The sequence below is a fragment of the Nicotiana tabacum genome, chromosome 9 (genome assembly GCF_000715075.1).
Source record: "Nicotiana tabacum cultivar K326 chromosome 9, ASM71507v2, whole genome shotgun sequence".
NCBI lineage: Eukaryota > Viridiplantae > Streptophyta > Magnoliopsida > Solanales > Solanaceae > Nicotiana > Nicotiana tabacum.
In genome coordinates, this window is record NC_134088.1 from 115,393,003 (window position 1) to 115,418,691 (window position 25,689).

General features: G+C 39.8%; 3 protein-coding genes across 3 annotated transcripts; 2 read left to right on the plus strand and 1 right to left on the minus strand.

Annotated features, from left to right (window-relative positions):
* The first annotated feature begins 388 nt into the window (after positions 1 to 388).
* Positions 389 to 4,453, plus strand: LOC142161704 (uncharacterized). The gene is made up of 3 exons (XM_075222091.1): positions 389 to 663; positions 1,708 to 2,137; positions 2,767 to 4,453. Exons 2-3 carry the CDS (start codon positions 1,739 to 1,741, stop codon positions 3,610 to 3,612), a joined length of 1,245 nt encoding a protein of 414 aa, XP_075078192.1. The 5' UTR covers positions 389 to 663; positions 1,708 to 1,738; the 3' UTR covers positions 3,613 to 4,453.
* A 50-nt stretch (positions 4,454 to 4,503) lies between these two features.
* On the plus strand, positions 4,504 to 7,446 carry LOC107777251 (uncharacterized). The gene is made up of 5 exons (XM_016597243.2): positions 4,504 to 4,597; positions 4,706 to 4,781; positions 5,378 to 5,463; positions 6,484 to 6,549; positions 6,632 to 7,446. Exons 1-5 carry the CDS (start codon positions 4,504 to 4,506, stop codon positions 6,646 to 6,648), a joined length of 339 nt encoding a protein of 112 aa, XP_016452729.1. The 3' UTR covers positions 6,649 to 7,446.
* Positions 7,447 to 8,034: 588 nt separating this feature from the next.
* On the minus strand, positions 8,035 to 13,092 carry LOC107777250 (uncharacterized). Its single transcript, XM_016597235.2, has 3 exons — positions 10,255 to 13,092; positions 10,094 to 10,159; positions 8,035 to 9,048 (listed from the first exon to the last, which is right to left on the minus strand). The coding sequence occupies exon 1, from the start codon at positions 12,947 to 12,949 to the stop codon at positions 10,355 to 10,357; it is 2,595 nt and encodes an 864-aa protein (XP_016452721.1). The 5' UTR covers positions 12,950 to 13,092; the 3' UTR covers positions 8,035 to 9,048; positions 10,094 to 10,159; positions 10,255 to 10,354.
* Positions 13,093 to 25,689: the final 12,597 nt, after the last annotated feature.

Below are 25,689 nucleotides of genomic sequence, written 5' to 3' on the forward strand. Positions count from 1 at the left end.
ATTATGCTATTCTTGATTGTCACGCTAAGACCGTGACGCTGGCTATGCCAGGTTTATCGCGATTAATTTTGGCCGACCGACTAATTTTGTATTTTACCTTTTTTGGAGTGTGTTATCTTCAATATTTCATATTTTCTGCTTGCTCTTTAGGTCTTGAATTTTATTTTTTCTCTTAAATCTCAGCAATATGTGGTTGCTATGATATACGAGATGAACCTTAGTTTAGTAAATTAAAGTTTGCTTTAGATATAATGAAATTCTGCTTTGGATAAATTTTGTAAGAAAACAATATTGTAAAAAAACTCTTAATGCTTGACTTTGTTTTAATAATTAATTAGATAGATTAGATTCAGAAGATAAGTTAAACTTTTATATTCAAGTCAAAACCGCTGGCAAGAAGGAAAAAGAAGAGAATTAACAAAGGAGAGGCAAGTGAAAACACGCTCTATTATTTGGCAGATCTTCCCAAAATACCCTCACCCCAATATTTATTCACTGATCTATCCCTTCTCCTCGACCCCCAAAATATATTTCAAAACCCTAGAACCGCAATGTCCAATTCTAATTTCTAAAAGCTTTGTGTTCTTGGGGAGCAATTACAATCCAGAATACTCACAAACGATTGTTCAATTAAATAGCTATTTCATCAATTCTTCGAGAAAGGTGCGTTTTCTTAGCTTATTACCTTGTAATTTTTGGGTTTTTGTAGTCCTAATTCTTCGATTTTTGAGAACGTATTGAATGTTTTACTTCATTTGGGGTTTTTATTTACCTTAAATTGAATAGATTATTTCTGTGCTTAACTGAATTTTCTTAAAATATTTGGGCGTTTAATGTTTTTTTTTTCTTTATTTGTTAAAAAGTTCCTCCCCCTCATTGTGTAGGGTGTTAATTTCCCCCCCCCCCCCACATTGTTTAGGTTGTTAATTTCTGCAAGATTCAACCGATTACTTCTGTTTGATCTTATCGAAATTTCTACTTATATAACTTTTAGGAATTTCATTGATTTTTTTTGCTAATCATGATCCGAATTTAATTAAATTTTTCGTTTATTTTGTATTTTTAGGGTTTGAAATTTCATAACTTCAGTTCATGACTTCTATGAGATTTCATCTGAATATTTTCATTTTTATTGTTCTAGGGAATTTCATCGAATTTGTTTATTGCTAATCACAACTTTAAGCCAATTACGAGAATTTTTTTTAATGAATTTATTGGGATCATTTTCCTTAATTGATAATCAATCCTAATTTCTTCGAGAAATAGCAATAAAAATCCAAAAATCTCGAAAATCCATAAAGATATTGAGCTAATGGTTTAATAGTTGTGCAACTTGGTTCAGTATTGCAATTAATTTGAAGGCGATTTGGCATATTAAATGGTTTTTTCAGGTAGTGGAGATGTTGTGAAGGCTTCTTTTTAGTTCGGGGTCTATGGTCAACTTTTTTGTCTATTTTAACTTATCCTTTTTGTATAATGAAGGAGGGTTGTATATGAGTTTTTTGAGATTAGGTTTTGAGATATTTAGCCTATCGGTTTGCTGAGTTTTTGGTACAATGTGTGAACAGTAAACATATTAGAGGGGTGTTGACTGGAACTCAAACACGTTCTCCTCTGTCTATTTGAACTTAATTTTCAGTGCCTATGTTGTATTAGAATCTATTTACAGAATTTTTCTTAGCGTTATAACTTTTTATCTTATCACAGGTTGTGGCTGTTGGAAAGAAATTTTGCTCAAATGAGGTTCAAAAAGGGTGATAAGGTGGAAGTAATGAACAGAGCTGAGGTGCCAATCTCATGGCGTGCTGCCGAGATAGTGTCTGGTAATGGCCACACTTGCAGTGTTAGATATGGTTCTGGTTCACCAATGCAAAGTGAAAATATCAAAGAAAGGGTATCAAGGAAAATGATAAGGCCCTGCCCCCCTGTAGTGCAGTGTGTGGAGACTTGGGCACCTGGGGACATTGTGGAGGTATATAATGACTGCTCTTGGAAAGTTGCCATCATGCTCAGTATTTTACCACGTGATCGTTATTTGGTGAGACTACTTGGTTGCTCTCTGGAACTTAGCATTCCTATATCAGGCATGAGAGATCGACAAAATTGGAAAGATGGCAAATGGATTTTTATCAGAAAGGTACATATTCTTTTTCATTTTATTATTATGTTTTGGCTTTACGGAGAAATTTAAGCTTGTTATAAAAAATTTGTAGTAACTTGGTGTTGCTCTCATCATTTATCTGCTCTTTTCCCTGCCTTTGTTTTTAATTAGAAAAAGTTCATTTGACAGGATTATTTTGTATTGCTGTCTACGTCAGATCCATTATGTTTTGTTTGAGTCCATATATGTTTTTAACTAGATCTTTTTATGAGAACTGTTTCATTTGTGTATATGTGTCTCTATGCGTTCGGTCTCTGGAGCAAAAATGGACTGGACATGGTATAGTCCGTGTAGCTTGAATAATATGGGAAGTGGGTTTGACCCTAGTGGTTAAGTGTTCTAGATTATACGCATCAAATCAAATTATAAATTATTATTCTAATTGATGGCAGTTTCGGTAGCGTCTATGCAACGAGGGAACACTTTTGTACGTCTGTTTAGTTGTCCTTACACAGTATTGTATTTGATGTGCTTATATGCTTATGGTAATAAGCAGGTGAATTTTATATATGATGCATATGGTGTATCTTTTAATAATTTGTATAAAAAATTCAGAATCTGTTTCTTCCTTGCCTTCCCTGATCTCACTATTGTTTTCTTTTTAGGGTTGTGATCAAGCTGGGACCCAGAGATCTAACAAAATTTCAGCTCAAGATTATAATCGGAAGATGAAGTCGCAGCCGCTGCAACTTGATGCACATACTAAAGTTCTTGGAGAAACTGATTGTTTAGCCACTGAAGGGAAAAATAGAGGACAAGAGTCTTGTTTAATCTCATCAAGATCCCTAAAGAGAATGTCTCCTTACTGCACATGTGGTGTTGATTCACTTTATGGGAATGCTCAGAAATTTCAAGCAATTGAGACAGATAATCGCAGGCAACGAGCAGCTCTGGTGACCTTACAGGAAAAGGTAGATGCTGTTGCTTACCCAAGAGGGACTCTGGGTGAAAAATACGTGCATACTTCCATTAACATTAGATCAAATGGATTTAATGAATTGAAGAGAGAAGATTTAGGTGGTGTCATTGGCTTTTCCCCTAGGAGAAGCTTGGAACCTAGTGATTCTGATAACGATGCCTGCTCTGTTGGTAGTTGTAGTGTCACTAGTGAGAGACCAAACGAATTATTAGGTCATCTTCCACGAGTTTCACGTCGAGTGTCAGGTGGCCTTTGTAGTGATGCAGAGTCGTTTTGTGGTTCAGGTCCTTCAGGATATAAGGAGAAAAGTCACAATAATCCTCCAGAAGAGGAATTGGCAACAAGTGTTCATAGATTAGAGTTGCATGCTTATCACTGCACCCTGGTGGCATTATATGCTTATGGACCATTAACTTGGGAAAAAGAAGCATTATTAACTGATCTTCGTATAACACTGCATATTTCAAATGATGAACATTTGATGGAGCTAAAGAACCTAATTTCTTCTAAAGGTTCATATTATATCAAATAGCAGCTGTAATGTTTTTCTTTCTTTTCTTCTCTATGTTAGGTTCCTGTTGCTAACAGAATCGTAAAAAGCCAGATGTCATGTTATGTTTTGTAACTTTGGAGGTTCAGTTTAATACAGTTTTTCTGACTGTTCACTTTTGTAGTATGGGATCTTGTATCTATTTTTTTGTATTGGAAATATGAATCAACATATCATGGTGAATGACTGTACTGATTCATGTCCTTGTGCGGTCAGGGTTTTCTTCAGTTCACTTTTATCTTGTGATTCCTATGCGCAGTATAGAACTACATTGCACACATTAGAAATATCTATTTTAGATCCAAAGCATCATGTAGCACAAAATATACGAGATGCGAATGATGTTTTAGCAACAGCGGGTATAGGAGTGATAGTGCACTGTATCCTTCATTGAAGTGTGTGTTAAAGTTCTTTCGTACCTCTTAAATGATTGTACGAGGAGCTTTTGCAGACTAGATGCCAAAATATTTGAAGGAGGGCACATGCCCATTATTGTAGGCTGTAGTTGAAGATTAACTGATGCAAATAGTTGAAGGATAAGCCTGGAAGTTTTTTATCTGAATATTTAGTTTGTACAGCCTTCAGGTGTAATTTGGAATTTTGCTTAGCTGTATGAAATGGTGGTTATAACTTGGGACTAGAAACTTTAAGTCTTATCTACTTTTCCTATGAATCTTTGTATATAAGCTCTAATTCTGCACAACTTCCCAATGTTACTAAATGGTTTTAACTATGTATTTATGGACAGAATTTTGCTGTCTATAAAATATTGGCAGCATATGAAGCTCCTTTTTGAGGATATTATTAATCAGTCCCATGCGTATTCCAGGGCCAAAAATTGAAGCATCATCCCTTGCTTCCATATGTATAAAAATGATGCTGTTTGCGGCCATTCAAGTGGGCATAAAATGGGGATACTGTAAGCAACTGCTTTCCCAGAAATCTTGGCAAATCTCTCGTATCACAGGTTTCCTATTTTGTTTGCAGTTTAACATTGTTTGTATCTGAGCTTCAAATCTGCATAAATTCCGTCTTTCCGATGGAAGTAAAAGAGTTGATGATATGTTCTTTGCAGTTCTTCATGGAAGATTTGTTGTTGGAAGATGTAGACATGTAGTGAATTTTGTTTGGTACATTCTATATAACTTTAGGTAAGCCCACATTTGCTATCAAATAATTTGGATTTCATTACCGTGGATGGTGGTTAGATTTAAGATCTGCTGGTGATTCTATAATGTGGTGTTTTTCTGTATCTGTTTCCCATGTTTCCCTATTATAAGTAGGTCAATTGCCATTGTTTCCTTTGCATTTTGAATTATTCCTTGAGCAGATATATACAACAACAACAACAACAACAACAACAACAACAAACCCAGTAGTTTCCCACAAGTGGGGCTTGAGCAGATATATAATCGTAGCAAATTTTAATTTCACGCTGATGGTGTATTCTTCTTCTTATTCTTTATTTGTCCATTTCAGGCTGTTTGTTGGTTTATGGAAAAATTTTTGGCATTTGGAAAATCTATAGCAATTTACTGTTTCATATTGGAATCTGTTCCAGGCAGGTTCTCATAATATGTTCCTTATAGAAAAAAGGGAGAATTCTTTTTTTTTTGTTCTCTTATGAATAATTATATTTACGCGTGTTGACCTTCTCCTAACCTTGCTTACCCTGGCTGCACTTTTCATAATGTTAGTTAAGGAATATTTCTTGATCTCAAATTTTTTTCTGGTTGTATTGGGTCAGGGAGGATGGGGCCGTGGCTGAAGGGGCGTTTCACCTGGCAGAGGTGCCAGTTGATACCTCAAGAGGTTATTCCAGATACCTGTTTGGTAGTCATCCTTGTCTTTTTCTTTATTTTCTATGTGATCTTATCATCCTCCCAATTTGATGATTCTCTCATCTACCAAATTACTCTAGGACATCTGCACTTTGGATATTTCTCCAAGCTAAAGTTATACATTTGCACTTTTGCAAAATCATGTATTTCAAAATGAGAATTTGCTCAAGTATGAATGCTTAAGATTGCTTAGTTTTAATGAATTGCACCCAGATTTCTATACTTCACGAATAATTTTTGGCAATTTCTCTATGTTCTCTGTTATGTGAATGGAAGAGACAACACAAAAGGTTGAGGGTGTTCAGAATTCCATTATTGCCGTTTGAGTTGTTGAGTTCCGGTTAGACCTTTTTTGAGTTTCTATCTTTTGAAAGGTGTTTACAGCAGGCCAAACCTGGCATGTGGAAGCATGATGAGGGGTTTTAGATAGTGGTGTTGCCTTTTTTACTTTGAGAAACCTGAGAATGCCTTGATCCACTATGTTGAGGTCAGATGCAAATTGTACAAGGAAAATAGGAAAAAGGAAAAAGGAAAATGATCTTGACTTATTATCTTAAAAAGCGAATCGTTGAGCATAATGAGTTGAGCTAAGGAGTCATTTGGGTGGTGCCTCAGGACGTGAGAAGCTTACGAGTTTAACCCATTATGCATCATGTGGACCATATGATTGGAAAAAAACAATAGATGCTTTGAAGGAAAGAGACAACCTACCTCTTTTGTGGAAAATAGATGTCAGCAGGCTATTTATGCTAGGGAGCAATATGCTGGATAGTCCATCTTTCTTTTGAATTTCTTGGAGGGTATGATGCTGTTATGATGCGCTTGATCCTCTCTTTTGTACTTCTATAGTACCTTCGTTGTACTTCTATAGTACCTTCTTTGTACTTATTATTATAAAATACCTTAGTTTACCACACAAAAGAAAGAGTTGACGTAAGGAGTTTGCAATCTTATTACTTCATTCTCAAAAAAAAGTTTGCAATCTTATTACTTTGCTCTGCAACCAATACAGGCCTTTTTGCTTTTTGCTTTGTCGGCCATGGATTGTTCAAGCTTGTAAACAAGTCATTAAAACTCGGTATGCATCAGCCCTGTTATCTTTGCAGCACCCTGAGACACTGAACTGTCTTATAGAAACCATTTTGTTTTCCTTTATGCAGTTAATTTCACTGCCTAGGAGTTGGGGACATGACAATGGCACCGAGATTGGGAATTAAATCCTAGAAGAGGCTTTAATGATTGGGAGATGGAAGTAGGGCAATTACTCCAATTACTTGGCACAACAGTGGTGGAGGAAGACAAGGAAGATCTTATGGTTTGGACAGCAAGCAATGATCTGTGATATTCTGTCAAAAGCTGTTATAATCTTCTCCAGGAACAAAATGATCAGTATGAATCTAATTGGCCATGGAAAATGTTATGGAGAACCAAAGCACCTACCAAAGTAGAGAAGCCAATTTAACTCAAGATAATTTACAAAAAAAGGGATTATGCCTAAGTAACAAATGCTACTTATGTGAAGAAGGGTTGGAAACTATTAATCATCTATTTATCCATTGTAAAATTGTTAAACAGTGCTGGGAGCTTTTTCTGAATCTGTGTGGCGTTTCGTGGACTATGCCTCCCGACATAAGATCCTTACTGGTCAGTTGGCAAGGGCAGAAGGTATCAAGGAATCAGAAGCAACTATGGTGGACCATCCCTCTATGCATTTTCTGAACCATCTGTGAAGAAAGGAACAATGTTTGCTTTGAGGACAAGAGGAATCACATTGCTAGAATAAAAATACTTGTCTTCAAAATTTATTTTTTTGGTGTAAGAAATGTTTAGTTGAAAGTCTAGATCAATATATGGAGTTTTTGGGTGTGCTAAGCAACTTGTAACCGGAAGTATGCTGTTATAGGTGTTGTCTGATTTTGGTGTAATCTTATGTACCATCTTGGTGCTTTTATCAATAAAATCTTGTGTGATAGTAGCTCAGATCTTGATTCTTTTTGCTATGTCACATACGACGTTTGTCATACTAACCTTTGCAGTATGACGTAGAGACAGAACCAAGACGTATATTTATTGTGTGGAGCAGGGGGTGTTGAATATATTGAAATGTAATAGTTGATGAGTGACAGAAAAAAAGAGTTTACAAATATTTATTTTGGAGTTTACATGAAACAGGAAAATACCAAAATATTATAGTTGTAATAGTACCAAAGTATAATTGAAAATTGGTAAGAAATAATCATTAGTATCCCGTACAATATCATATCTCATAAATAAAAATATGATATAGAGCTTCTGTTCTATGTATTTAATTATTTGCATATGACTTCCTGACATACCACTACAAAGGATTGGTATTTTTCTTGGGCAGGTAGAGAATATTTTTTTCTTGCATATATACTCTTTTAATTAATTGGTATTTCGTCCTAAGCCTTTGCATACTTAATTAATGTTGAAGATGAAGAGCACAGTTTTAAGAAAATATAGAGTTTGCGTGTATAGCGAGCGGACTTAAAGCTCTAAAGCATTTTCAGATACGTAACAACTTTCAGATAGGACAGCCATATAAACAAAGGATTCACTAATCTGATAGTTTGTCAATTAAACCTAACAGAAAAGCTTTCATTGCAAACCAAGCATCACAAAGAATTGTAAAGTTTAAGTGCTCAAAAATTATCTAAAAATACATCTAAGAAAATAATCTAATAGTCTCCACTGAAGTGCAGAGAAGAGATTTTCAACAAACAACTTGAACAAAGCTCGTTACACTCGAAAGAGACTATAAACAATGGCCTATTGATGTCCTTGATCCCCCGTGGCAATGGCGGAGGAGTAAGAAGAAAGAGAGAATTTATGCAGGATAGAAGCTACACATTACTCCTCCTTAGGTTTCAACATTTCACATGCACAATAGGATACATTCCTTCGATATCATTATCTTTCTTGGCTTTTGAGCAGTGTATCAGGGGATAGGATGAGAAAAACAAGCAAAGAAACAGCTGGTTTGAAGAGAAAAATGGGCAGACCTCGAGTTTCAGGTTTCAGTATGGACAATCTTATGAATTGACTTCTAGCAGGAAGAGCGAAATTATTTAAACAAGTGTCGTTAGCCGCTTGGCTTCCCCCGTAAATACATTCTACAGTAAAAATTCTTTTCACTTTACAGGATAGTTTGAGCAGGCAATATATATTTATTCATAATCAAGAAATCCCAAAGGGCCAGCTGGCGCAAGGTCGAAACTTGGTGCACAGTGGACCCTCCTCTCTACCCTTCTCCACTTAAATATCAGGCTTTTTTGTTCGTGGCATGGTTCGAACTCGTGAGTCTAATCATACAGCACGCGTTGCACTCCCACTACTAGCCCGAAGCACTGGGCAGTTTGAATAGGCACCTCACTAAAATAACCTTCACTCTCCCAGTTTTAGTTGCAGAGATGGTCGTGCGAAAGCCACAATGGTTTACACATCTGGTCAGAAGGTCTTAAACCAGACAGCCACTCCAAATGGTAGTTGAAGTCTCCCCATCTACGAATATAACATCGCCTACCCCCAAACCCTCTCCACTGCCCAGGTCCACCTCCTATAAATAGAAGAAACAAATCAAAACTGTATCTACCAGATTAAATTAATTGAGTAAGAATTTTAGAAAAGCAGGGCAATCTCATGCTCACAAAATGACCTTGAAAGAACTTTTTAGAAGGTAAAATAATTTCAATAAGAAGAGTACCACAGAGGTGGTGAAAAGCACAAAAGATGGTGCAAGAAGCATGAGTACATCAGTAGCTCATACAATTCATAAAGTCAAAGACGAGCTAATTCATTATTCATCCACCCAACTATCTCACACCAGAAGTATAAAAATGCCCTTAAAAAAATATACAGTTACTTAAATATGTGCATTTTAAACTCCCAAGCTTCTCCCTCTTATGCATAACTATCCCAGTTTTGGCACAAAATTGAATAATTCCCAGCACCTTCTTAAAAAATACATTTAACATTCCCAGCAATCGATCTCAACTACAAGAAGAGCAAAATAACTATGAGAAGATGTTATCGTCAGCAAATTCAATCAGACCCATTCTTATTACTCCATTATGAAATGAAGAATTCAGTGTAAAAACCTGCTACATACTGTTGACCAACACGGTCAAGGGCCTTGGAAGAGAATCTGGAGGGACAGGGCTATATATTAAGGGGCTTGCTTCTGTCAGGTGGTGTCTTATGAGGCAGCCCTGACTTGGTGAATTTCAAAGGGTGGGGAATCATACCTCTGTAGAATGGTGGCTTAAGATAGCAATCATCTGTTCCTATGCAAAGTGGCCTCAAAAATGTTGCTATCTCTTCCTCAATATATTTGGAGTAAGATTCGACTCTCTTATCAACTGAATCCAGTTGTTCACTTATTGATCAACATTTACCAGGCAGCTTTAACTTGTCGGTTCAATTTCAAGATTTTAGATGACCCAAGTTCATATCCAAAACAGATAAAACCATTCAATGAAATTATGAATCAGCAGAAAATTCAGTTTCTCTTTTGATTTCTCCCCAACCCCAACCCCAACCCCAACCCCTCTTTTATGAGTGCAACAGGTGACGATCTTAGAAAGATGAACTAGAATTAATACCTTCGAGCGACTCGATCGGACGAAGCAAAAGCATTTCATTGGGCCCCAACCATTAAAGCTGTCAACCTAAGAGATATAGAAATGAATGGTCATAGTGAAACCAAATCTCATCAGTATCTAACTCAATTCACTGTTAAAACTAGTTAGCAAGTTCAGTTTACCTTGCAGACAGCAGGAGCAGAGACATGTGACAAGAATGAAACCCAAGGGACAATATATCTCTTCAAGAAATTAAAACAGGCATGCTAGAGGGTATCTGGTTCATTGCGGCAATGAAGTACCAAGAGCGAAACTGTTTCCTCTGAATGATCCACTCACAAGAATATCATAGGTTGCATCATCGGGCTTAAGACCTTTGTCAAGCATTTCATCATGCAACCTAAATGCCTCATGCAAATTTCCCTCCTTGAAGTATCCAGCAATTAGTGTATTATAAATCAGAACATTAGGAGTCGTACTCTTTTTACACATCTCCTCTAAGACCTTGTGGGCATTCTCAACCTGACCTTTATTGCAAAGACCGTGTACAAGAACAGTATATGTGATGTCGTCAGGCATTATACCCTTTCCAAGCATCTCGGTGAACAAATCAGATGCCCTAACTATTTTTCCATCCTTTAGAAGCCCATCAATCAATGTGGTGTATGTTTCCAAATCACATGTAACGCCTTCATTGATCATCCTATCACGCAAGACTAGTGCTGCTTCCATATTATTTACATTTTTAAACCCACTTATCATGCTGTTATACACAAATAGGTTAGGAGATAGACCAACTTGAAGGATTTCATCAAAAAGTTCAGAAGCACTTTTCATGTCTCTTCTTTTGCAAAAGCCATCTATAAGGACAGCATACGCAATAACATCTAACTTAATTTCTCTATTTCTCATCTCATTCAGCATTTTTAAAGCTAGATCAATGTTATTGCTTTTGCAGAATCCATCAATCAAAGTTGTGTAAGTTACAACATCTGGGGAAATCCCGTTATCGCACAACTCTCTGTAAACATCCAATGCTGAGGTGACATCATCTTCCTTCAAAAATCCATCTAATAGGCTATTGTAAGACATGCATGTTGGAAGGAGACCTCCTGCAACAATCTTTTTAAGCAAATCTTTTGCCTCTGACATTTTGCCGGCTTTAGACAGACCACTTATTAGGGTATTGAATGTGTAGTCAGTAGGGGCAATTCCTGAAGTGACCATTTGATCAAACATGTTCCTCGCTTTATCAGTGTCACCTTTTCTAAAATATCCGTCAATCAAAATGCTATATGTTACAACATTAGCTTTCAACTGCCTTTCTGGCAACTGAGAGAACAAATCCAATGCTTTGTCCATATTCCCGTTTCTGCAATTTCCCAGAATCATATTGTTGTACGAAGCTATAGAAGGTACAACTCCATTATCAACCATCTTATCCCACACGTTTTGAGCGTCATCCATTCGACCCTTCTTACAAAACCAGGCTATTATACTATTGTAAGCGAAAACATTGGCCGTCCCCGAATTTATTGCCTCATCAAACACATTCAATGCTTCATCTAACAAGTTAACACTCAAAAATCCCTTTATTAATGAATTCTCAACATAAACATTGGGCTTGATACCAGCAAGTTTCATCTGCCTGTAAATTTCTACTGCTTTTTCAATATTCCCATTTTTACAGCATCCTTCTATTAAAACTGCATATGTCACCTTGTTTGGAGTGAGTCCATACTCGGCCAGTTTGTCAAACAAATCCAAAGCACTTGATAAATTGCCCTGCACATGATACCCTTTCATCAAACTTGTTGAAACCACCAAGTTCATTGGATGCCCATTACTAAGCATTTCATCCTTGAGCCTTAACGCCTCAACCATATTCCTTTGCTTCACACAAGTGGAAATCATGTTCACATAAGTGCCCTCAGAAGGAACCCAACCCCTGTCTTTCATCTCCCCCAACAACTCCAACGCAAAACCTAGATTCTGCTCCTTACAGGCGACATAAACACAAAGGCTATACAGCCCTGCGTCAAGCTTAATCCCACTCATCTTAGCCTCCTTAAAAAGCTTCACTGCCTCCTCCATTTTCCCTTCTCTCAGACAAGCAGACATCAAAATATGCACAGTTCGATAATCATAACAGATCCCTCTAGACACTACATCAGTATACAAATCTCGCACTACTCCAATCATGCCGTGCCTCACCAATGCCTTTAAAAGCTTGTTCGTAATCGGGATCCACGGTGTTATATCAAGTTCAACCATCTCATTAAAACAATCAATTGCATCATTCAATCGATTAACTTTCACACAACTATTTATCAAGAAATTAAAAACTCGAGGATTTAACTCGAAATCAAAAGCCTTGCAACAATTAACTAAACCATTAAAAATAACAGTAGCAGATGGACCAGAGTCACTAAAAGCATAATTATCAAGCAAGCGTCGAGCTTTATGTTGATGCATTGTACAACTTACTAATATGTGAAGCAAAACAAAGAAAGGGTCAGATTTAGTATGCAAAAAACCCCGTTGTAGCCTAGCAGTTTGAAAATACCTATAAGCTGAATCAGGGTCATCTCTGTGGCTCAAAAGCACATCAACTACATGATTCTTGGTAAACCCACCATCTTTTGAAAAGGGTCTGTCACAAGAATGGTCAATGTCATGTAAAGGTACAGGCTTTTCAGAATCTTGAGGGTTTAAGATGGGTTTTTCGAGAGAATCTGAAGGGGAAAGTTCAGAAATTTGTGGGTGTTGATTTGTTAGTGAGGATGAGATTGAAGAAGTGCAAAGATGGCGTCTGCAAAAGAGGATTAGCCATGGAGGAATCTGTGAGGAAGAAGAAGGGAGAACTAAAGATTTCATTTTTAGCTAGTTTTTTGTCAGCCCTAAACCCAGCGCAGCAGTTGCTGGTCGTTTTCATTCATCTCAGGAAATAAAGAATTTGCTTTTTAGCCCTCTTCATCACCTATTAGTCCTCAAACGACAAACATGATACATTTCCTTGCATTTTTAGTTGGTCCTTTTAACTCTGCCATTAACGTGTTTAGATAAGAAGAAGAATCTTTATCAAAATACTTTTTCTTGATGAAATTATCTTAATTGTTCAAAATATTTATTCTAGTTAAATTATTATTTTTAAGAGTAGTGATAAAATTACCTCCCTCGCTAATTGGCAAAAATCATTTTCTTTTATAATATTTCTACTTCGGCTACACATAACTTTTTTAAGTTCAATATTCGAACATAATAATTTAGTTCTAGTAATCTATATATATATATATATATATATATATATATATATATATATATATATATATATATATATATATATATATATATGTATATATATATATATGTATGTATCTATCTATCTATATCTATCTATCTATATCTATATTATTATAAAAGCACGAATGTTTAACATTAAATATTGAACGACTAAAATATACCTGAAATCTTGATCGACTTTTATGCCCTTAAATATTTATATAATTTATGAATATAATTATAATTACACAAAGTTGGAATTCTTTTCGGATTTAAACTGCACGTATACAAACCATACAAAGTGTATAGTTTATTTTCAATATGATTCATATTAGATACGATTTATACTATCCAATCAAAGTTAAACTTTCATTAGGACTCTTATAATTTATACACTTAGAATTTTTGTTAGTGCCACATAGTTGAAGGGAAATTCTATTATTTATAGGGTTATCATGGACAAACGGTGGGCTGGATTCTAGGAGGAAATTGAACGCTCCAAGGACGCTCTTTGTTAAGGTTGCGTTTGATGGAATTTTATTCTGTATCTTTTATTGTGAATATAAATATTTTGAATACAGATTATATTTTAGCAAGATTTTCAATATTTTTCTTTTTTATTGAAGGTTGGGTCGGATTAGTTTATTCTAATTTTCTATATAATTTTTACTCTCTATATATGTAAGTTTTACTTAGGTACAGAATCATGGAAGAGAAGATTATTTGGCAAAAGACACGAGAAGAAAAGTTAATATATATATGGGAAAAGCGTCTTTGTTTTCCTTATGAAGATGTGGGTTTTGCTTTTCTTTCTATGTCAAAATGATACTACCCTAATTCTGCTTTACTCAGGTACATATCTATTGATAGGTTTGATGCATGGAGTGTTTGTTTTCCTTTTTTGCTTTTAATATTTTTCGGTTTTATGAATAACGTATAGTGGAACTCGCTTGGCTTTTCTAATTGATATAGATCATGTATTGTTTAGTGTATCTTAATGTTAATGCACTTAAACTACTTTAGGAAGATGTCACGATCCGAAATTTTCCATCGACGGGACCGTGATAGCGCCTAATATTTCACTTGCTAAGCAAGCCAACGTTAGAGAATTATTAAACCAATTCCTTATTCTCATTCAGTAATTAACAATAATTAACTAAGATAAAATATAATAAATGCAGAATATCATAAAACTCTATTAATTGCTACCACCCGGATCTGGAGTTACAATTCACGAGCATTCTAGAATTTACTACAAGTAATAGTCTGAAAGAAATACAAATGTCTGAATGAAAGAAACAGTAGAACACAAAAGATAGACGGGGACTTCAAGGTCTGTGAATGCCGACAGATCTACCTTGAGTCTTCGGACAGCGGACCAATAGCAAAATCTCGATCAACCCGAGCCGGTATCAAAATCTGTACAGAAAGTACAGAGTGTGGTATCAGTACAACCGACCTCATGTACTGGTAAGTGTCGAGCCTAACCTCGATGAAGTAGTGACGAGGCTAAGGCAAGGCACCTACAAATCAACCTGTACAATTTAATAGTGTATATATAAATAACAGAAATGAAGAACTAAACAAGAAATGTCAGGAGGGGAACATACTAAGGGGAATACAAGATAAAGAACTACAACAGAATGATCACCGGAGCAGTCAATATACCATGAATTAACAGGAATAGTGAACACAGTAAAGGAAAAATGCACGTCATTACCCTTCGTACTTTTACTCTCAATCTTACCATAAAATTTATAGAAACGACATGGCATCACCTTTCGTGCATTAACTCTCATATCATGGCACGACATCACCCTTCGTGCTTTTACACTCACAATATGGCATGGCATCACCCTTCGTGCATTAACACTCATAATATGGCACGACATCACCCTTCGTGCATTAACACTCACAATATGGCACGACATCACCCTTCGTGCATTAACACTCTCCCTTACCATAATGCAATGCATAAATAACAACAGGGAGATAGAATAATAAGTACAAACCTTACTTCAACATTTGGTTCCACAATATAAATCTCAACTTTTAAATGAATACTCGATTACCAACAGAAAATTCGTAACCATGATAATGGCGATCAATTTAACAATACTAGTATAAACATGTAGCAATTAGGCATAGGAAAGAGACAATATAAGAAAATGGAAGAAACATGGAATACAGGTAAATTGGCGGCGCATAAGTACTCGTCACCTCACATATACGCCGCTCACATGAATTTCACTTAGCAAATAATCTAAGGTTCCTAATTCCCTCAAGTCAGGGTTAGACACAATACTTACCTTGCTCCGAAGGCCACTTAATTCTCAATCACAGCTTTTCCTTTGGAATTCACCTCCAAACCACTCATATCTATTCAAAAATGACTCAATAATATCAAATATTGCTAAAGGAATCAATTATATTTTCATAAATTAAATTTCCCAATTTTTTTTCCAAAAAGTCAAAAAATCGACCCCGGGCCCGCTTGATCAAAACTAGAGGTTAGGACCAAAATCCTTTTACTCATTCACCCCCGAGCCCGAATATGTAATTAGTTTTGGAAATCCGACCTCAAATTGAGGTCTAAATTTCCAAATGTTCGAAATCTCTAGTTTCTACCCAAACCCCTAATTCTACCATAAAAACTCTAGATTTTAGGTTGATGATTCATAAAATGTAATGGGTAATTGAAAGAAAATGGTTTAGAAGCACTTACCAATACTTTGGGCAAGAAAATGACTCTTGAAAATCACCTCTACCCGTTTGGTTCTTGAAAAATGTTGAAGAAATGGCTTAAACCCGTGTTTGATTCTGTTTTATGCACTTGGCGACAATATTCATCGCGATCGCGTGAACACTGCCGTGATTGCGAAGAGCAGCCTCCTAAGGACTTATGCAATCACGGGAGGCTTTACGCATTCGCGAAGGCTTAGCCCGCCTTACCTTCGCATTCGCGTGAAATGGCTCGCGTTCGTGTAGAGCTTCCCCAGGTCCCCTGCCCAGCATAGCTAGAGCTACGCGTTCGCGTTCGACCTGCCGAGTTCGCGTAGAGCAACTCCCCCCAATGCTCCGTATTTGCGACCATGGTCTCGCGTTCGCGTAGAGTAAATCCTCCCCCAGCCTAGTTTCCCCTTCGCGATCGCGAGAGTGACTACGCGATCGCGAAGCACAGTATTGCAGACATCAGATACAGCAAAAATACGAGATTTTTTAAGTTCAAAACATCCCGTGGCCTATCTAAAACTCACCCGAGCCCTCGGGGCTCTAAACCAAACATGCACACAAGTCTAAAAATATCATACGAACTTGCTCGCGCGATCAAATTACCAAAATAACACCTAAAACTATGAATTTAGCACCAAATCAAATAAAATTCTCAAGAACACTTTAAAATTTCTATTTTCTCAATTGGACGTCCGAATCACGTCAAAATCAACTCCGTTTCTCACCAAATTTCACAGACTGCGCACGCAAATCGATGAGGGTAAAAATGAGATTTTTAAGGCTTAAAAGCGCAGATTCGAGTTCTAAAACATAAGATGACCTTTTGAGTCATCACATTCTCCACATCTAAAATAACCGTTTGTCCTCAAACGGACATAGAAAAGTACCTGGGCTGGTGAAAAGGTAGGGATATCTATTCCGCATATCAGACTCGGACTCCTAAGTAGCTGCCTCAATAGGCTGACCTCTCCACTGCACTCGAACTGAAGGGTAACTCTTTGATCTCAACTGGCGAACTTGTCGGGCTAGAATTGCCACCGACTCCTCCTCGTAAGTCAAATCCTTGTCCAACTGGACAAAGCTAAAATCTAACACATGGGACGGATCACCGTGATACTTTCGAAGCATGGATAAATGGAATACCGAATGAACAACTGCTAAACTAGGTGGCAACACAAGCCTGTAAGCCACCTCTCCCACTCTCTCCAGAATCTCAAAAAGTCTGATATACCTAGGGCTCAACTTGCCCTTCTTTCCGAACCTCATTACACCCTTCATGGGTGATGCCCGAAGTAACACTCTCTCTCCAACCATGAATGCAATATCACGAACTCTACGGTCGGCATACCTCTTCTACCTGGACTGAGCTGTGCGAAGTCGATCCTGAATAATCTTGACCTTATCCAAGGCATTATGTACTGTAACGACTCGGCCGATCGTTTTGAGAATTTGAGCCCCGATCCCCTAATATCTGCTTTCCCCATATTTGTTTCTGCTTTTGGTACTTGCCGGAGTGATTGATTATGGAATTCAGAGAGTTTTGGGACACTTAGTCCCTAGTTGTGAGTTTAAGCCTTAAAGTTTGGACCGTAGTTAGAACTGTATGAAGACGGATCCGGAATGGAATTCCATTGACTCCGTTAGCTTCGTTGAGTGATTTTGGGGTTAGGAGCACATTCGGAATGTGTTTTGGAGGTCTGTAGTAGATTTAGGCTTGAATTGGCGAAAGTTAGTTTTTCGGCAATTTCGGCCGATAGTGGAAATTTTGATATCGAGCTTGGAATGGAATTCCGAAAGTGGCTGCAGATTCGTAATGTCATTTGTGACATGTGTGTAAAATTTGAGGTCATTCGGACTAGATTTGATGTGGTTCAGCGTCGTTTGTAGAATTTGGAAAATTTTAAATTCTTAGGCTTGAATCCGTGCTTAATTCATGATTTTGGTATTGTTCGACGTGGTTTGAAGGCTCGACTAAGTTCGTATGGTGTTTTAGGATTGGTTGTTATGTTTGGTTGAGATTCCGGGGGCCTCGGGTGTGTTTTAGATGCTTAACGGAATGAACTTGGACTTATAGGAATTTTTGGAGTTGCTAGTTCTGGTGTTTTCGCAACTGCGGTGGGGAGTCCGCAGGTGCGGCCTCGTAGAAGCGAGGCTGGGATTGCAGGTGCACTTTTAGGCCAGGGAGTCAGTGGTTGCAGATGCGGCGAGTGAGCCACAGGAGCGGAGCCGCATCTGCGGAAGGGCAGTCGCAGATGCAGAGGTGTGAAGGACCCAAGGTTCCGCAAAAGCGGACGATTGAGCGCAGAAGCACATCCGCATGTGCGGACTCATGCGCGCAGGTGCGGACCCAGCCCAAGTAAGTGGACTTCGCACCTGCGATGGATTGTCCGCAGGTGCGTGACCATAGGTGCGGTCCTAGGTCCGCATGTGCGGAAATCACTGGGCAGAAAAGAGGATTTCGAGGGTTTGAAATTTCATAACGCAAAATTTGATTTAGAGCTCGGTGGGAGACAATTTCTCGAGGGATTTTGAAGGAGAACTATTGGGTAACTAATTCTAACTCTATTTTGATCATAATACATTTATCTATTATTGTTTTCCTCGTCTAATTAAGGTAATTTAGGGTAGAAGTTTGGAAATGGGAGTAAAGGGTTCCCCAATTGAAAATCTGAGATTTGAATAGGAATTTGACGTCAGATTTAGATGATTTTTGTTCGAGTGAACTCGTGAATGAATGGGTGTTCATAATTTGTAATTTTTACCCGATTCCGAGACGTGGGCCCGGGGAAACTTTTTGGGCCTTTTTCCTAATGTCACTCTTTAACTTCGAATTAATTAGCTAAATTAGTTACTTGTAGTTATATTTACATTATGCAATTTATTTGAATAGATTCAGGCCATTTGGAGTCGGATACTCGTGGCAAGAACGTGTTATCGAGGTGATTTGAGCAGTTCGAGATAAGTGGCTTGCCTAACCTTGTGTTGGGGACTTTCCTTTAAGATGTTTGATATTAATTGATGTGTGGATGCCGTGTACGTACACGGGCTATTATTGCAAAAAACAAAATCCCATTTTCCCTTCTAAATCATAAATTGTTTTTTTTCTTATTAAATTGCACTAATACGTTTAATTGTTAAACTTAGGCTAGAGAAGCATGCTTATGTGTTTTAATTACCTATTTGACATTTTGTGTGCCCTGCTTAGTTAAGTCCCTACTTTCCTTATATGTGTTCATTATAAACTGTATAACTCGATGTCATACCTGCCATTTTATCTTGCGTTGCATATTTAAATTGGGACTACATACGTATTCCGAGAGATCCCCCTGTACTACATATTTACTTTGGAACTACGGACGTATTCCGGGAGATCCCCCAGCACTGCATATTTTTTTTGGGACTACGGACGTATTTCGAGAGATCCCTCAGCACTGCATATTTACTTTGGGACTACGGACGTATTCCGGGAGATCCCCCTATACTGCATATTCATTTGGAACTAGGGGATGATATCTCGGGAGATTTCCCACTGTGTTTACCTTGTTCTGAGTCGAGGACTCCCTTAACTGTTAAATTTTTCGAGAGTTTCTTTAACTGTGTTACCGTAAATTTTACTTATACCTTTTACTGTTTAATTTATTATATTTACTCCGATAGGGCCTTGACCTGACCTCGTCACTACTCGACCGAGGTTAAGCTTTGCACTTACTGAGTACCATTGTGGTGTACTCATGCCCTTTCATGCACATGTTTTCGTGTGCAGATCCAGGTACGAGCTATCAGCCTTGGGGTTAGTGCGTGCTGCTGATTCTAGGAGACTTCAAGGTACTTCTGCTTGCGTCCGCATATCTTCGGAGTGCCCTACTACTCTCTCGCCTAGAGACTTTCTTTATTATCTTCAGACTTTTGTATAGAGCTATATAGATTATAGCAGTTTGTGACTTAGTGATATTCCGGGTCTTGGGAAAATATTTTGTATATGCCGAGTGGTACTACTCTTGGCTATTCACAATATGCTGGTTATCTTTAAAATGTTGTGCTTTCTTTATATTTTTCGTAATATTAGGCTTACCTAGTCGTAAAGACTAGGTGCCATCACGATAACTTACAGAGGGTTAGTTTGGGTCATGACAATTTGGTATCAGAGCACTAGGTTCATAGGAGTCGCGAGTCACAAGCCGGTTTATTAGAGTCTCGCGGATCGGTGCGAAAATGTCCGTACTTATCTTCGGGAGGCTATGTAACTGTTAAGAACAATCATATTTCTTTGATTTCCTTGTCGTGCGAGTTATTGACACCAAAAATTCTAAGATTCTATTCTATTCTTTCTCACAGATGGTGAGGACCCGTACTGGGAGGACCGACGATCAGACACCTGATCCCCCTTCCAGAGCCGCCAAAGGCCAGGGTCGGGGTAGAGGACGACCACGCGGTGTAGCCCGAGCAACTACGAGAGCTGCGTCAGAAGAGCCCCTAGCAGCTCTAGCTAGAGGGCCAGCGCCGGAGATCCCTATTGCTACTCCAGCCCTCCAGGAGACTTTAGCTCAGTTCTTGAGCATGTTCAGAAATCTGGCTGAGGCTGGACTATTTCTGATAGCTCCCGCTACATCTCAGGCCAGGGGAGGGGCACAGACTCCTACAGACCGCACTCCTGAGCAGAGGGTCCAGGTTGATCAGGCCATAGAGTATATTCCTATGCCCCTAGTGGCTCCGGTTCAACATGAGATCAGGGTAGCTGCTTCTGATGCAGAGCAGCTCAGACTTGAGAGGTACAAGAAGTACCACCCACCTAATTTCAGCGGACTAGCTTCAGATGATGCTCTAGCTTTTCTTGAGGAGTGTCATCGTATTCTACGCACTATGGGCATTGTGGAGACGAGTGGGGTTTCTTTCATTGCTTTCCAACTAAGGGGAGCGGCATATCAGTGGTGGCATGCCTATGAGATGAGTAGTCCGGACGAGGCAGCCTCACTCACTTGGACTCAACTTTTAGAGATGTTCTTGCGTGAGTATGTTCCTCAGAGCCTCAGGGATGCTTGGCGCGCAGAGTTTGAGCAGTTGCGTCAGGGTGCTATGACTGTGTCAGAGTATGCAGTCCATTTTAGTGAGTTAGCTCGCCATGCACCGGCTCTGGTTGTTACAGTCAGAGAGAGGGTTCGTCTCTTTATTGAGGGACTCCACCCCAGTATTCGGACCAGTATGACCAGGGAGTTGGAGATGGACATCACTTATCAGTAGGCATTGAGCATTGCCAGGAGGGTGGAGGGCATGTTATGCCCGGGACAGAGAGGAGAGAGAGGCTAAGAGGTCTCGAGAGACTGGTCATTATTCAGGAGCTCGTGCACCAGCAGCACGCTATGGTAGGGGTTTTATGAGTCGCCTTGTTCATTTAGCTCTTCCAGCAGCCATCGATGTTCCAGCTCCTCCTAGACCTCAGGAGCCCTATTATGCACCGCCAGTATCCAGTATGCCTCCTACTCGAGGTGCTATTACCGGCCAGTCCAGCAGGCTAGGTTTGAGTTAGTCTCAACCGCCGCATCCTCCGAGGGGTTGTTTTGAGTGTGGTGACACTCGTCACATGGTTATAGATTGCCCCAGATCCATGAGTGGTGCACCTCCACAGACTTATCAGCCTCCACGTGCTCCATCGGGTCCTCCGGTCATTCTTCCAGCCCCAGCTGCCACCCCAACCTCCTCAGCCAGCTCGAGGTGGAGGTCGGAGAGGTTGAGGTCACCCTAGAAGGGGAGGCCAGGCCAGGTACTATGCTCTTCCAGCCCATTCAGAGGCCGTTGCTTCAAATTCAGTCATCAGAGGTATCGTCCCTGTCTGTCATAGGGATGCATCAGTATTATTTGACCTAGGCTCTACGTATTCATATGTGTCTTCTTATTTTGCTCCACATTTGGGGATATCTCGGGATTCTTTGAGTTCCCCTGTTTATGTATCTACTCCTGTGGGAGATTCTCTCATTGTGGACCGCATATATCGGTCGTGTTTGATTGCTCTTAGTGGTTTTGAGACCAGAGCTGATTTGTTATTACTCAGTATGGTAGATTTTGATGTTATCTTGGGCATGGATTGGCTGTCGCCTCATTATGCTATTCTTGATTGTCACGCTAAGACCGTGACGTTGGCTATGCCAGGCTTGCCGAGATTAGAGTGGAAAGGTACCTTAGAGTATACTCCCCGTAGGGTCATTTCATTTCTTAAGGCTCGGCGAATGGTTGAGAAGGGGTGTGATGCGTATTTGGCCTATGTGAGATATGTCAGTATTGATACCCCTACAGTTGAGTTAGTTCCAGTAGTGAGGGACTTTCCAAATGTGTTTCCAGCTGATCTTCCGGGCATGCCACCCGACAGAGATATTGATTTCGACATTGATTTGTTGCGGGGCACTCAACCCATATCTATTCCTCCTTACTGTATGGCTCCTTCTAAGTTGAAGGAGTTGAATGAGCAGTTGCAGGAGTTGCTTGATAAGGGTTTCATCAGGCCCAGTGTATCACCTTGGGGTGTTTCGGCCTTATTTGTGAAGAAGAAGGATGGTTCTATGCGTATATGTATTGATTATCTGCAGTTGAACAAGGTTACAGTGAAGAACATGTATCCTTTGCCTCGCATCGATGATTTATTTGATTAGTTACAGGGTGCCAGGGTGTTTTCCAAGATTAACTTGCGTTCTAGCTATCATCAGCTGAAGATTCGGGAGCCGGACATCCAGAAGACTGCTTTTAGGACAAGATATGGTCACTATGAGTTTTTTGTCATGTCATTTGGGCTGACCAATGCCCCAGCAGCCTTTATGCATTTGATGCACAGTGTGTTCCGGACTTATCTTGATTCCTTCGTCATTGTGTTTATTGACGACATCCTGGTATATTCCTGGTCTCGGGAAGATCATGAGCAGCACCTGAGAACCGTGCTTCAGACTTTGAGGGAGAAGAAATTGTATGCAAAATTTTCTAAATGTGAATTCTGGCTTGATTCAGTGGTATTCTTGGGCCACATAGTGTCTTGTGATGGGATCAAGGTAGATCTGAAGAAGGTGGAGGCAGGGCAGAGTTAGCTCAGACCATCATCAGCTACGGAGATCCGCAGTTTCCTTGGTTTGGCGGGGTATTACCGTCGCTTTATGGGGGGATTTTCATCCATTGCAGCACCTATGACCAGGCTGACCCAGAAGGGTGCTCCGTTCAGGTGGACCGAGGAGTGTGAGGAGAGCTTTCAGAAGCTCAAGACAGCCTTGACTACAGCCCTAGTATTAGTATTGCCTACAGGTTCGGGGTCCTACACTGTCTATTGTGATGCCTCGAGTATTGGCCTTGGAGCGGTATTGATGCAGGATGGTAGGGTGATTGCCTACGCGTCTAGACAGTTAAAGGTGCATGAAAAGAATTATCTGGTCCATGATCTTGAGTTAGCAGCTATTGTTCACGCCCTGAAGATCTGGCGTCATTATTTGTACGGTGTTCCTTGTGAGATCAACACTGATCACCGAAGTTTACAGTACTTATCTAGATAGAAGGACCTTAATTTGCGTCAACGGAGGTGGTTGGAGCTACTTAAAAACTATGATATCACTATATATTAACACCCGGGGAAGGCCAATGTAGTGACCGACGCCTTGAGTCGCCGAGCAGAGAGTTTGGGGAATTTGGCATATCTTCCGGCACCTGAGAAGCCCTTAGCCTTAGATGTTCAGGCCTTAGCCAACCAGTTCGTGAGATTGGATATTTCAGAGCCTAGCCGGGTATTAGCTTGTGTGGTTGCTCGGTCTTCTCTTTATGACCATATCAGGGAGCGCCTGTATGATGATCCTCATCTTCTAGTTCTTCAGGATAGGGTTCGGCAAGGTGATGCCATAGATGCGACTATTGGTAATGACGGTGTGATGATGATGCAGGGTCGAATCTGTGTGCCCAATGTAGATGGGCTTCTGGAGTTGATTCTCGAGGAGGCCCACAGCTCGCGGTACTCCATTCATCCCGGTGCCACGAAGATGTATCAGGATTTGACACGACACTACTGGGGGAGGAGGATGAAGAAGGATATAGTTGGGGTTTGTGGCCAAGTGTCTCAAATGTCAGCAGGTCAAATATGAGCACCAGAGGCCGGGTGGATTACTTCAGAGGTTAGAGATCCCAGAGTGGAAGTGGGAACGGATCACAATAGACTTTGTAGTTGGACTTCCACGGACTCTGAGAAGGTTCGATGCTATTTGGGTGATCGTGGATCGGTTGACCAAGTCAGCTCATTTTATTCCAGTGTTGACCACTTATTCTTCTGAGAGGTTGGTTGAGATTTATATCAGAGAGATTGTCTACTTTCATAGTATTACAGTATCCATCATTTCAGACAGAGGTACACAGTTCATATCATAATTTTGGAGAGCCGTACAGTAGGAGTTGGGTACTAGGGTGGAGTTGAGCACAACCTTTCACCCTCAGACGGACGGGCAGTCCGAGCGCACGATTCAGATTCTTGAGGATATGCTCCGTGCCTGTGTGATGGAGTTCGGAGGGTCATGGGATCAATACTTGCCACTTGTAGAGTTCGCTTACAACAACGGTTACCAGTCCAACATTCAGATGGCACCGTACGAGGCTTTGTATGGTAGGCGGTGCCAGTCCCCTGTGGGATGGTTTGAGATGGGCGAGGCCTGATTATTGGGTACAGATTTGGTCCAGGATGCCCTGGATAAGGTGAAGGTGATTTAGGAGAGACTTCACATAGCCCAGTCCAGGTAGAAGAGTTATACGGACCGGAAGGTTCGTGACTTGGCATTTATGATTGGTGAGCGGGTCTTGCTTTGGGTATTGCCTATGAAGGGCGTCATGAGGTTCGGGAAGAAGGGCAAGCTGATCCCGAGGTTCATTGGTCCTTTTGAGATATTGCGGTGAGTTGGGGAGGTTGCTTATGAGCTTGCCTTGCTTCCCAGCCTAGTAGGAGTTCACCCGGTATTCCACGTGTCTATGCTCCGGAAGTATCACGGTGATCCAACTCATGTATTGGATTTTAGCTCAGTCCAGTAGGACAAAGATCTATCTTATGTTGAGGAGCCAGTAGCCATTTTGGACAGGCAAATCAGAAAGCTCAGGTCAAAGAATATTGCTTCAGTAAAGGTCCAGTGAAGGGGTCAGCCGGTCGAGAAATTAACTTGGGAGACCGAGCAGGATATGCGCAGCCAGTACCCTCATCTTTTCACAGTTTCAGGTATGTCTTTATACTCGTTCGAAAACGAACGATTATTTTAAGAAGGGGAGGATGTAACGACCCGGCCGGTCATTTTGAGAATTTGAGCCCCGATCCCCTAATATCTTCTTTCCCTATATTTGTTTCAGCTTTTGGGACTTGCCGGAGTGATTGGTTATGGAATTCAGAGAGTTTTGGGACACTTAGTCCCTAGTTGTGAGTTTAAGCCTTAGAGTTTGGACCGTAGTCGGAACTGTATGAAAATGGATCCATAATGGAATTCCGTCGACTCAGTTAGCTCCGTTGAGTGATTTTGGGGTTAGGAGCATGTCCGGAATGTGTTTTGGAGGTGTGTAGTAGATTTAGGCTTGAATTGGCGAAAGTTAGTTTTTCGGCGATTTCGGCCGAT